The sequence below is a fragment of the Actinia tenebrosa genome, unplaced genomic scaffold, assembly GCF_029948245.1.
Source record: "Actinia tenebrosa isolate PJP-AT-01 unplaced genomic scaffold, QUT_ActTen_1.0 PGA_scaffold5__44_contigs__length_20552954, whole genome shotgun sequence".
Taxonomy (NCBI): Eukaryota; Metazoa; Cnidaria; class Anthozoa; order Actiniaria; family Actiniidae; genus Actinia; species Actinia tenebrosa.
In genome coordinates this window covers 16,475,688-16,489,944 of record NW_028292582.1, presented here as the reverse complement: position 1 = coordinate 16,489,944, position 14,257 = coordinate 16,475,688, and the positions used below count along the sequence as shown (strand labels likewise).

Below are 14,257 nucleotides of genomic sequence, written 5' to 3'. Positions count from 1 at the left end.
CGTTATGTCAGTTCATTAACTGTCTTGTAATGAATCATGATGTCATTTCCTTATCTGCCTTGTAATGAATCATGATTTTATTTCCTTATCTGTCTTGTAATGAATCATGATGTCATTTCCTTATCTGTCTTGTAATGAATCATGATGTCATTTCCTTATCTGTCTTTTAATGAATCATGATGTCATTTCCTTATCTGTCTTGTAATGAATCATGATGTCATTTCCTTATCTGTCTTTTAATGAATCATGATGTCATTTCCTTATCTGTCTTGTAATGAATCATGATGTCATTTCCTTATCTGTCTTGTAATGAATCATGATGTCATTTCCTTATCTGCCTTGTAATGAATCATGATGTCATTTCCTTATCTGCCTTTTAATGAATCATGATGTCATGTCCTTATCTGTCTTGTAATGTATCATGATGTCATTTCCTTATCTGTCTTGTAACGAATCATGAAGTCATTTCCTTATCTGTCTTGTAATGAATCACGATGTTTCCTTATCTGTCTTGTAATGAATCATGATGTCATTTCCTTATCTGTCTTGTAATGAATCATGATGTCATTTTTCTTATCTGCCTTGTAATGAATCATGAAGTCATTTCCTTATCTGTCTTGTAATGAGTCATAATGTCATTTCCTTATCTGTCTTGTAATGAATCACGATGTTTCCTTATCTGTCTTGTAATGAATCATGATGTCATTTCCTTATCTGTCTGTAATAGAGCATGATGTCATTAATTTTCATCATCTGTATTGAAATGAATAACGATGTCATTTCATTATCTGTCTTGTAATGAATCATGATGTTATTACATCTTTGTCTTGTGATGATCGTCATTTCATCATCTTTCTCGTAATGAATCATGATGTCATTCATCATTTGTCTCATATTGAATCGTGATATAAGTTTCCCATCTGTCTTGAAATGAATCATGATCTTAGTTCATGATCCATTTTGCAATCAAGCATATATCTCATCTCATGAATTTCATCATTTAATTGATTACTGGTTATATTGGCCGATATTTGCCTTCTTGCTGTATTGACACTCCCATTAAGATTTTTCGTATTATATTTATCTAACTGTTCATTAGTCTGCGTTGTTTGTGTGGAATTTAAAACTTATAAACTAAATATAATTTGTCTTTTAAATTTTAGGGACTTAATTGAAACCAGATTTATTTCAGTAAGAAAATTATTAAGTAACGAAGGAATAAATTAAAATAAACGATAATGTGAAATAAACAATAATACTATGCATTTTAAAATGTATTGTAAATTGTGACAGATACTTACACCATTTAGTGCAGTCATTTGAAACACATAGTATGCAGCAGCAGTTCAGAGAAAAAAGCACAAAATATAGTCTAGTGATAGACAACTTGAAAAAAATATCAGTAAAGATATCCCAAAATTTTTGATATGTTTTTGATATACTTGTATATGGAAGCGGCCATAATTTTTGCAAGTGGCCGTGTATATGTATATATAACAATTAATAATAATCTCTATTGGGTGAACCAATAAAACAGTGATATTCTTTCCAATTAGGCCCACATAAGCAAAGTTATTCAAAAAAGCTTATTTTAATCTATACATATTTTAGCTCTAAAACTATATATATATTATATATATAAGTAGTACTAATTGCCTTTTGATACCAATAATTTTAGCAATAATTTTAGCACATAATATATATATATATATATATATAATAATCTTTATTGGGTGAACCAATTAAGCAGTGAGATTCTTTCCAATTAGGTCCATATAAGCTAAGTTATTCAAAAAAGTGTATTCTAATCTATACATATTTTAGCTCTAAAACTATATATATATTATATGTAGTGTTTAAAAAACGAGTAGGAGTGTTTTATCAGGTATAAAAGCACGAGGCGTAGCCGAGTGCTTTTATACCTGATAAAACACGATCTACGAGTTTTTTGAACTGCTTAAAACACTCATGAACAATTTATAAGATTTTGGTTCAACTGGAGCCACCATACACGTCACGAACATGAATTTTTATACTTCGATAGGGATTTGACGTCACGGGCATGCGCAACCAGATTCAATAGAAGCTCCCACACGTCGGATATTGCATGCCAAGGGAAAGGCAGGCACGTTAGTCAAAGATCATTAGGGTTGACTATGACCTGATGAAACTCTGTCTTCATCTAAACTTGGATGTATACTTCATCCCTGATGAAGTCATCCGCATAGTATTCGAGTGGTCTTTATATAACGATCACATGTGTCTTTATATAAAATCACTTGAATACTAATGAAGAGGACTTTATCGGGTATAAAGGTTCATGCACGTGACGTGTATGGTGGCTCCAATTGGATCATAAGCTTATGAATTATTAATGAGTGTTTTAAATATATATAAGTAGTACTAATTGCCTTTTTATACCAATGATTTTAGCAATAATTTTAGCGCATAATGTATATATATATATATATATATATATAATAATCTTTATTGGGTGAACCAATTAAGCAGTGAGATTCTTTCCAATTAGGCCCACATAAGCTAAGTTATTCAAAAAAGCTTATTTTAATCTATACATATTTTAGCTCTAAAACTATATATATATTATATATATAAGTAGTACTAATTGCCTTTTGATACCAATAATTTTAGCAATAATTTTAGCACATAATATATATATATATATATATATAATAATCTTTATTGGGTGAACCAATTAAGCAGTGAGATTCTTTCCAATTAGGCCCATATAGGCTAAGTTATTCAAAAAAGTGTATTCTAATCTATACATATCTTAGCTCTAAAACTATATATATATATATATATATTAGTTGTACTAATTGCCTTTTTATACCAATAGTTTTTTAGCACATAATGGGGCATTTGTTGCAAATTAAGCTAATTCATGCCTCTTACGGCTGTGGTCACAGGTTCAATACTAGGATTTGCCCTAAGGATGGTAAAAATAAACAATACATCAAATCAGTGTTGGTAGGATGTTGATAGCATGAATTAAAAAGTATAAAAAAATAAATTAAAAAATTTTTTAAATTATGTTATTAATTCGTATAAAACCAAGATATTGAAGTTTCCTTAAGTCAGAAAAAAATTATTTTCCTAAATGATTGTGTTTTAAGTTTTTAGCTATAATAATCATGTTTTAAAACTCCTTAATGTAAATTCTTAATGAAGCATAGGATCTCATGATAAAGTTGTTAAAACAATTACCCTTGAAGAGCTTCTTGTTAAGTAATTAATATTCCTGTTAACTCTTTGATATCAATCACATCATTCTATTAAAATATATGAAGTCTTGCACAATAGCAGTAATGTAGATTGTGGTGAAAATGAAAGTAAAAATAATTGTATTTTCCTTAAAAAATAAACAAAAATGTAAAACCCAAGCTTCCAATTTTTGAAGATATGTTGACAGAATTGTTATGTTTTTATTTGAAATACAACTTAATTTTCAATTTTAAACTAACCTACAATCAAACACATAAATAGTTTTGATTTGTTTAAAGCCTACTAATATTAGCCCAAACATCCTCAAACTCATACAGTCAATTCAAAAAACGTTGTCGTCAACCGGCTCAAGCATACGCGACTGCACCGAAAGGAATATGGGTAAAAATCACTAAAGCGGTTAAATATATTCGTTATGAATTAATTGTTCCCACTAGTAATAAGATAATAATGGCGAGAAACAATCCCTAAAATGCATGTCTTTGGGTTTAGGGAAAGAAAAACAAAGTAGTTATGATTTAGTTCACAATTCCGAAAATATGAAGGCATTAAAATAACGTCTCCTTCCTCCTCGCCAACGAAGGTTCGTGCTGTAAACCAGGCATAACTAGTCAGATAAAATTATGGAGTCAACTCGGTTTATAATGATTACTACCCACAGTTCCTTTCGGTCCAGTCGCGTAGGCTTGAGTTGGTCGACGACAACATTTTTTGAATTGACTGTATACTATTAATGACTTGAGCAGGGCTTAAAATATTAAAATAAAAAAATAAAAAATATTATTTATTTATTTATTTTTATTTTTATTTTATTGAAATATTGGCCAGACAATAGACAATATCTGGCCAGAATTGGTGCTTGTCCAGTCAAATTTCCCTCAATGGTCACATTGACCCATAATGTTAAGCCAGAAATTAGGTATGAGCGAGCTAAAACTAATTTGGCCGATCATCATGACTGGCGACTTACCGACCATTTTTTAACCCCTGTTTAGTGTGAGTTTGATATATGTACATTTATTCCCAGTCCCTTGCTCAATTCCGGAAAGGTTTATTAAATAAATCATAGCAATCAGAGGCCAGTTAATGAGTAAAATGTATAATTTTATGTACTAGGCCATTTTTTAAGGTTTCATGCGCATCCAAATTTAAGGAACTTGACGGGCCACGACACCAGAACACGAGCTTTATGAGGAGTTTTATCATGCATTGCTATGACATTTTTTTCAAAAATAATTCATAAAATTGTTTATTCTCCTCTTTGAATATAGAAACCGATTTCTCAATTTCACTGAATTTTCGTTTTTCTGTGTTTTTCCCCCGTCAAGTTGGATGTGCACGCAACCACGAGAAAACTGTCTATTGCATTATGCTTAAAACATGGCCCTGTCATAGTTACTGTGTCCCTATATCGAAATAAAATCAAAATAGTTTCATAAACAAACAGCAGAAGGTTTCTTGGAACCATTTTAAATGTTGCTATTTGAATGAAACTTTGCATAATATACTAAGATTAGGTTATATAAACGTTCCAAATTGTGAATCAGGGTGTAGTTGAAAGTCTTATGATATCTCACTGTTTCTTGTCATGCATGTCAGGGCATCTGATAGAGGATGACGATGTTATTTTGTATAATTGACTAAAAATCACCACTGAATTTACCAAATAAATAAAAAAAGGAGGAAGTATACAAGCTCAACACTTTGCATTACACTTCCATTTTATATTATTTAGCAAAACCTAAACATTTGTATCATAATTACATTCAAGGATAGAAAAAATTGAATGAGTCAGTAGCACATCTAAGTAACTGAACTAGCATATGGCCCAGTCCAGGAATCAAACCTGGTGTAAGGCAAGACAATACCAGTTAATACAAGGTAACATAATTTTAACAAATCACATTTTCTGCATCACCATTAGATTCCCAGCTTGCATGGGGAAGCCGGTTTGTTACCATTTTGTTCACCAGTTTTAAATTAGAATAATTTATCTAATATCTATCCTTCACATTCTTTTTTTAATCAGCCCTGATGACAGTGAAGACTCAGAAGAGCCTACAAAAGAGGTATTATACAGTGTAACAATCGTTATCTGTAGTCTAGATATATTAACATTGACCTGAGAGTTCAGGCATGTTGTAAAAGGTTGGTAAAAATAAGTTACCATTTAAAGCGATTTTACTAATCTGAAAGTCTTGATTCCTCAATCATAATATTTAAATCTATAATTTTTTTAATGTTTTGTGAGTCCATGTTTTGTGAGTCCATGTTTTGTGAGTCCATGTTTTGTCAGTCCATGTTTTGTCAGTCCATGTTTTGTGCAGTCCATGTTTTGTGAGTCCATGTTTTGTGAGTCCATGTTTTGTGAGTCCATGTTTTGTGAGTCCATGTTTTGTGAGTCCATGTTTTGTCAGTCCATGTTTTGTCAGTCCATGTTTTGTGAGTCCATGTTTTGTGAGTCCATGTTTTGTCAGTCCATGTTTTGTGAGTCCATGTTTTGTGAGTCCATGTTTTGTGAGTCCATGTTTTGTCAGTCCATGTTTTGTGAGTCCATGTTTTGTCAGTCCATGTTTTGTCAGTCCATGTTTTGTCAGTCCATGTTTTGTCAGTCCATGTTTTGTCAGTCCAGTCCAGTCAACCTCTTACAACATGCCGAGAGTTCAACAAAAGTGATTTTTAAGAGCCATGACCTTTCTTCCTTCATCAGTAAGACAGTACATTTTGGTTTACAAAACCTGCAGAGGTATATTTTTGGGGAACGAGGAATTCATTTTGACCCAGAATTTTTATAATCATAATGAAATTTCTACTAAATAACTAGTTGTGATCTGAGAAAATTTCCAAAAAAGAAAATTTGTTTTTTCCTCATCTTCTTACTACCGGAAAAGTTTCAATTTGGAAATCGGGCAAGACTGCCATCAATCAAATAAATTGTTCAGTACCTTATCTGATTGACGGCAGTGTACAGCATTGCCCCATTTCCATGTCATGAATGTTGTCTTGGCCAGCTCATAGCAGTGCAATGGAATGTCAACCTCTTTATTTTTACGAAATGTGTTTTCTTGTTAACTTGATAGCTTAAAGGGAGGGTCATGAAATTCTTACTGAATAAAAGGAGGAGGGCTACGACCTTTTTTGCTTTGTCATTATTCTTTTTACATCTTTACTGCGATTCTAAGTCACACGCGACCAACTAGATCTTCATTACAGACGAAAGATTGAGTTTTGGTGGACATCCATCGAAAAGGTTTCTATCATTCCTATTGGTTTCTACACTGACCCACGTGAACACCTGCAAACCTGTTGCTCTTATCTCATGCTTCTTGTCGCTGCAAATTTCTTGCTCTGGATAACTTTTCTCAAAAATTACACAGCATATCGGCTCCGAATTTCGAAGCTTGATTTGTAAAGTTATTTGAATTTCGGAGTCGATATCCAAAGATATCCAAAAGAAACCCCCTTTGATTGACGTCCAAGAAAACTCAACTTTTCATTTGTGATTTAGGTCTCGGTTGTACAAAGCCTGGATAGCGCTATCCAATGGATAAATCTTATCCAGTATTTAATTTAATTGGATAACGGCATCGACTCATCGACTGGATAAGGATTTATCCGCCGGATAGAGCTATCCAGGCTTAGTACAACCGGGCCCAGGTGTATTGAAATAACTCTATATATTGAAAATATCATTTTACTGGATATGATTTTTTAGCAAGATAAGCCGCAACAAGAAAAGGGTTTAAGACGTCTGAGTATGCTCTTTGGTGGTAGCAAATCTGCAAAGGTACTATATTATTATTGATTGTTGCATTTCATTTTCTCTTACTTAATTTTTCTATCCTGCTAGCATAGTCTGCTCCTCAACTTGAGTGGGGTGGGTTTTTCCTTTTCTGTAAGTGGTAGAAGTGATCAACTGTACTTTTAGGGTTAAAAATGTTTACTTTGTCATCTTTTTAGGGGTTCAAACTCATAAATCCTCTAGTTAGCCCTAGGGACTTATTTATTTCAGGCACGTTTGAAGGGGAGCTCATTGGGTAGGAGGGACATAATTTACGGTGGGGGGCTTATGGATTTAGAGAAATGCAGTGCAATGTATTCTATCAGGATATAATATTTTACATTAATGTCTTATCGCGAGGGAAATAGTTAGTGTTGTTTTCCCGAGAGTCTCGATGTTTCACGAGGCGAAGCCGAATATTGAGAAGTCAGTTTACGAAGTAAGAACTTTATTTAGCAAGCTAAATGTATGAAAACTGACAAATGATTTTACAAATACAACTCATATACGGTCTTATATTTCTCTACCAAAAAGAGAGGAGAGTAGCAACAGCATTTTTGGTCGCTTTTTTCGCATTTTACGAATCCTTTTTCTCAATGAAAGTCTGTAATTGCTCTGTAGAAACACTGGAAAATCTCTGTTGTTTTGCTTGGAAAATCAGGCCCTGGGCCCCCCCCAGTAATTTCACAACTTTTTTTCTTAAGTAAACGTCGAGCTAAATTTCAAACACTATTATCTTAAAATTGATAGAGGCGACTCATTTTTCCCAAAAAAGTTCACATAGTTGGCATTTGTAAATGATGAAAACTCAAAACAAGACATGCGGAAAAGCACATACTTGAAAGAAACCATTCAAATACTTCATATAATTTGCATTTAGGCCCTGGCTAAACGAGGAAACGAGTTTCCAAAAACATGTTTCCCGCGCGCATGTTCCCCGATTCCAAGTTAAGTCATATGCGAAACAATTGCTGCGTGCAACAAATTTTGCTTCCAAGACGCAAATGACGCATGCTGTGCGGCAGAAACATGTCATGCTTCCAAGACGCATGAAAACAATGTTTCCCGATGTTTCCTGACAGTTTTGCCACCTTTGGGAACAATTTTGGGAACATGTTTCCTCGTTTAGCCAGGGCCTTAGAAATTCGTGTCTGAGATTGTCGATTTCATTCTCGGCTTCTTTTATAAATCAACTCAGACTTATTAAAGGTAACTGGTTCTTTTTTTATGTCGAAACGTTCTATCAATTTATTTAGACTAAAGTTTAACTAACGTCCAAGCCTTGCATCGCGACGCACTAGTTTGCGAAAGAGAAGAAAGGAGACATTGGTTTTGGAATAATTTTGGCGACGCTAGTGGCAAGTTTAATAACCAATAATCCTATATAATAATCGCACAAAATACCAAAATCCAAAGAAGCTATGTCTTCGGTAAAAGTGGGGCGAGAATAAACACGTCACACCTAGAATAACTAAATACGATAATCCAACAGGTAGGCCGCAGGGGTGGAGGTGGGATAATTTTATAGTGAACTTAATCGACTGCGAGAATAATAGGAAAGAGGCCTCGTGGTAGTAAGACGCACCTTAATCACTGCTACGTAATATCAGTAATCATATCCTATTGGTCGACTTAAGATATGCGGATTCATCTAGTTGGATTACCGAATCTAACAACAGTATAATGTGTCAACATAAATGTCATTATGCTGTCAGCATAATGTTCTTTTTATTTAAAGTCAGCTGTGTGCTTCATATACATATGTTGAATTTCTATTTTTTGCTTGTACATATGCACTGACGTTATATTATATTGAATAGATATTAGCATGTTCGATGCTGAAGGTCTTTTGCCCATAAAATATAGAATTTTAATTATTAATTATGCTGTTTTGTAAATTTGATAAAAGTTGATACGGTCATATGGGGCGTGGCAAAACCAGCCCCCCCAATAATTTTACCCCTGCTACGGGCTTGAAAATTCAAGCAAAAATATCTGCTCCCGCTTTGTAATTGGTGCAAAATATCACGCCACCAACATCTTTCACGTACACTTGTTTATTTTCACGATTATTGTCACGTGCAATTTATTTCCCGACCGGGAAATAAATTACTTACTTCCCAGTCGGGACACATTTAGACTTTAGCTAGTGTCACGTGGTCATCTTTTAACCAATGAGAGTGTTCGTTATATCGGAAAATTTCGTAGCTATTTAACAAAATAACTTTATTTAAATGCATGGACAACTGAGGAATAAACTAAAGAATTACAATTATTATAGGATTTTTCCCTATAATATAGTTTTTATTTTGGAACTGAATTTCCAAGACGTAAATAGATCATAGTACTTTAATCAGTGCACTGCACAAGCAGTTGTTACATTTCTTTGGTTGTCAAATGTTAGTTTATTTTCTTCATCGAACAAACATGAAACACAGAAGAAAGATGTGTCAGGTCTTGCAAAATCTTTTCTCGGATATTCTTAGGCACCTCTTGAATATACTAGATCTTATTAAGATCTTGGAGGGTTTAGGGAAAGATGTCAGTTCCATGATTTTCTTTCCTTAACCTGAGTTCTGAAGATAATTCCCTTGAAAGAAATTTTGCCAATAACTTTGTCCTGAAACTTTGCATGCACATTAATTATGTTATGGACATTTAAAAACTGCAATAAAAAGATAGGGTCACCATTCTCGATTTTTCGCTAGATGCTCTCCAAATATGTCAATTTATGGGTTTTATAGTGAAATGCGGTAGCAACCGTAATCAAAAACTTTTATTCACAGTTAAAAGTACTTTCATATAACAAAACGTACTTATTTCTTGAAGTTTACTAGATAATCTATATTATTAAATCCATCAAAGTCATTGGATGTCTATGATTCTTGAACTGTTAGTGAAAAATGCAGGTATGTGCGCCTCTACGAACGTCCAAAAATTGCTCATGTCAACTATTCCCATCAAAATATTTTAAATTCTATCAATAAACTGGCCTTCATATTTTGATATATAATGACGAGCTTCGCATTTATGAAAAATCTGAAATAAAAAATGGGGGTCACCAGTCTCGTTTTTGATTTATCCTGAAAAAAACCTCGAAATAGTCGAAAACTGACACTTCTCCGAGTCGAATCAGATAAAAATCGCAATTTCTCTACTCAAAAAAGAGAAAAATGTGAAAATTGATTTTGAACATGTTTCTTATTTAGTTTCCGAAAGAAAAATGTATAAACTGTGTTAGCTCCATGCATTTAGTTGCATGCACAGAAAAAGGTGCATTGCAAAATAAGGGAATTACCTTAAGACAGAATGTCAGCAAAAATCGAACATACGCCGGCAACAGTCGAAAAATCGAATTCGCTCATATTTTAGTATTAGGAAGACCTTGATGCGATATAAACCGTGGTATACTTCACTTGCCAAAATATCGCTTTATTTCCGAGAAAAACGAGAAAAACCAATTTTTGCATATTTGACTTTCTGAGGCCCTGTCCACACTATGCCGGGGCTGTTCAATATATCAACCACACACGGTGGGAGTTTTATTTGATTTTTATTATTCTAAAGCGTAAAAATGAGGATTCAAAAATACCCATATGATACCCATATAATCTTTGTCTGTCTGTCAGTCTCTCGATCGATTCAGTTATTCAACACTAACGGTAAGCCTGGGCTACCTGTGAAGGAACATGAACACAAGATAAGTAAACAAGTATAACTTTAATTTAATTCAAATAATCGAAAGGAAAAAAAAACCCTTTAGAAATCCAACCACGTTCGGTGTCCTAGTGCCTTTGCTCAGATGTGCAATGAAGCGTTTTTCTCGCCTCTGATCGTACTAGTGTGGACGCGAAGCATTTTATCCGCTTTCATGTGTGGACGGAGAAATTTTTTTTTCGGTTTCGGTGTGAAAGTTGCGGATTCAAATTTATCCGGCATAGTGTGGACGGGGCCTCTGAGAGAGCCAAGATATCATCCAACTTCGAGGGCCTCGCGTGCCTTGTATGGGCTTCATTGCTGAAAAACATTTTTTAACATTGTCTAGGCTTTAAATCTGTGAATTTATTATTTTCCAATACATTTATGTTGGCGGAAATTTTTTAATTACCAAGTTACTTTAGAAGTTAAAACAATGTTCTAATCATGAGTAAAGTGATTGTTTTGGGTTTTGTTGTTCTGCGACGAGGAATAAAGATTTAAAGTTGGGATAGGTCACGCAAGGTTAAGTAGGATCAAACCCCACTCGAGTCATCTTTATGAAGATGTTAAAAAAGCTTATTATAAGATACTATTAGCTGTATCTATTAGGATAAAAAAAAACTGGTAGGAATTACTTGGGAAGGGAATCAATAATACTTCTCCAGGTTTTTGTGTGTGCTAATTTTAAAAAAGGCATGCCAGGATCTATTCTCCGGCAATGACTTGCATGATCCTTAAAGTGCTACTACGACGAAAATCGCTCAAACTTGGATTCAGCTGAAACTTCCTAAAAATACTCTTTAAAGGTCCAATAATCACTGTATGAAGTGTTTTCTCGATATTCAGTACGAAAGTATGATATTTTTACGATTACTTTTTGGAGTCTGTGACGTCATACACTCAACATCAAACATTGCTACATATATTTCTTTGTATATAAATCCTTAATTTATTTTATTCCTATGAAGCCCAAAGGGTGGCCAACGTGCTTATTTCACATTACTTGTGACTATAATTTATATTTTGGGGTGTTTGGGTATCTTGTGCAAAATCTTGTAGATTTTGGGGCAAGATTTTTATCAGGATCTTGCCATGTTCATGCCATGACCATTACAGGAATACCCAAGAAACTAGACAAGATCCCGGCAAAACACTGCAAGATCCTTAAGATATAATGCAAAGTCTTGCAAGTTTTGGCAAGATTCTTGTTAGGATTTTGTCATGTTCATGTCATTATTCTGGCAGGAATCTTGTCATGACCTTGCCTGATCTTACATAAATCCAAGCAATATTTTTTCAACCACGGGTTGTACAGTCGCTGATTAAATGCCATCAGCAAAATCACTTCCAATTGTACCAACTCAACTGGAACAGTTGTACCTTTTAGTGGTAAAAATAAAAATGGCTGTAACAGCTCTTCTAATCTATGCTTACCTTTTAGGGTTTGTATTTAAAACTGACTGCCGATCCCTACAGGTTAAAGACGACTGCTCGTGGGCTATGATTTTTCAGGAAATGTAGTAAAATAATTTTTTTCCCTATTTTTTAATAGCATGGCAAGAGAGAACTACCAAAGGTAGGGCAGAATATTCTTACTCTAGGATTAATTAAGGTCTGTAGTTTTTCATTTTTACGCACACAATTGCCAAATTGTTTCTCAGTTGTGTAGGGAACGTCCTTAAGGCTCTCTAGCACCTGTTTTTATTATTATCATTATTATTATTCAGCTGTGCAAAGTGTTCAACTTGTAAGAGTTAATTACCTCGAACGGAGGCAATAAGCCATATACATCCCGAGGGCCGCAGGCCCGAGGGATGTATAGGCTTATTGCCGACGTTCTCGGTAATTAAGTATTTTATTTATCAATTGAGAAGGTTTTCTATCAAATGCTGCTCATTATAAATGCGAACGGTCTATATATAGTTATTAAGGTGGCTCGACTGGGTTTTGTTTGTGGCGTACCTTCGAAGTTTGAAGGGGAAATGCGTCGCTGCCAATGAATTAATTTCAAATAAATTATTATGACATGTCTAGAAATAGATTCAAGTTTTAAATGATACACAATTTATCGTGATCGGAGTTACCATAGCAATACAGTGACGTCATGTCATTTTTTTATACATTCCATTTTTGGCGAAATCAGACGTTTGTTTTAAAAATTGTTTAACAGAACTTAAAGTTCATATGTTTGTCTTCAAGTTAACGAAGTTTCGAAGATTTGTGTGGATTATAATATAATTTGTGATTGCAATTTCATATATACTTGATACTATACCATTCTAAAGACAAACAAATATTGTACTAAATAAAGTTTAACGAGAGTACTAGATAGTCGTATGACAAGTGTTTTTCTTTGTTATTTGCTAGCTCATAGAAATTGCAATCACAAATTATCATAGTCGGAAGGGTTTCGGAAAGCAATCAGACTTCGAATGTTAAGCGTGAGGTGTTGGAATGCACGACTTTGGAAATATTCTGGACAATAGAAAGGCGTAACGATATAAACAAAGTGCGAGTGAAGAAAGCGGTCGCATATTTAGAATTAGGATACAAATGTTTACGGAATTGAGAATATTATTTGACGGTTTTAAATTATTTCAATGAACTTGAAACTTTATGGTATTTAAATGCGTTATCTAAAGTAACTGACTTGGAAGTTAAAAAAAAATTCATCATCGGATTATTGAGTTTGACCGTTTTTAGTAAAGACAAGTGAAATCTTTGACAAGATATCAAAAGGCACAACTTTACTAACTAGGCTTGAAATCATATTTCTCGAAATCGAATAACGCGATTTCTTTCCAATTCTCAGAAGGACTATTGGAATAGTAACACAACACTATGACCCCAAAAAAAAGCTTTTCCCAAGTCCAAAAAGGAAAGGTTTCGGTCACATGAACTAATTGCTTTGGATTGTTTACATTTCTGTTGCCTAAAAGTTCCGACGGCAATTATTTCGAAACGCTTCCATACAAATCTTCGAAACTTCGTTAACTTGAAGACAAACATATGAACTTTAAGTTCTGTTAAACAATTTTTAAAACAAACGTCTGATTTCGCCAAAAATGGAATGTATAAAAAAATGACATGACGTCACTGTATTGCTATGGTAACTCCGATCATGATAAATTGTATATCATGTAAAACTTGAATCTATCTCTAGACATGTCATAATAATTTATTTGAAATTAATTTATTGGCAGCGACGCATTTCCCCTTCAAACTTCGAAGGTACGCCACAAACGAAAACCAGTCGAGCCACCTTAACCGGGTTAATAACTATATATTGACCTCGCATTTATAATGAGGGTTATAACAAAAATAAAGCCTTGTGAATAACAAAGAAAACCGTGTCAATTGAGAAATAAAGATAGACAGACACCTTTATTCAGTGGCAAAATGCCTCTGCTATCAAAAGGAGCCCTGTTAAACATATACACAATATAAAATAGAAACTAAAAGGAGCTAGCTATAATACTTTGAATCTGCAATATTTACAATAATGTATTTAATTAAGCTATACAATAACCT

The 14,257-nt window shown here is 33.8% G+C and overlaps 1 protein-coding gene across 3 annotated transcripts in view; it reads left to right on the top strand.

Annotated features, from left to right (window-relative positions):
- The window catches only part of LOC116292176 (uncharacterized), a 116,196-nt gene that overhangs the window by 59,847 nt on the left and 42,092 nt on the right, over positions 1 to 14,257 (top strand). For all 3 annotated transcript variants that reach the window (XR_016121343.1, XM_031699441.2, XM_031699440.2), the window contains 3 exons: positions 5,276 to 5,315; positions 6,962 to 7,033; positions 12,279 to 12,302. Coding sequence is in view for 2 of the 3 variants with exons in the window: in XM_031699441.2 (XP_031555301.2) it covers positions 5,276 to 5,315; positions 6,962 to 7,033; positions 12,279 to 12,302 (136 nt within the window). In the remaining variant the exon portion in view is untranslated. The remainder of the gene's footprint in view (positions 1 to 5,275; positions 5,316 to 6,961; positions 7,034 to 12,278; positions 12,303 to 14,257) is intronic.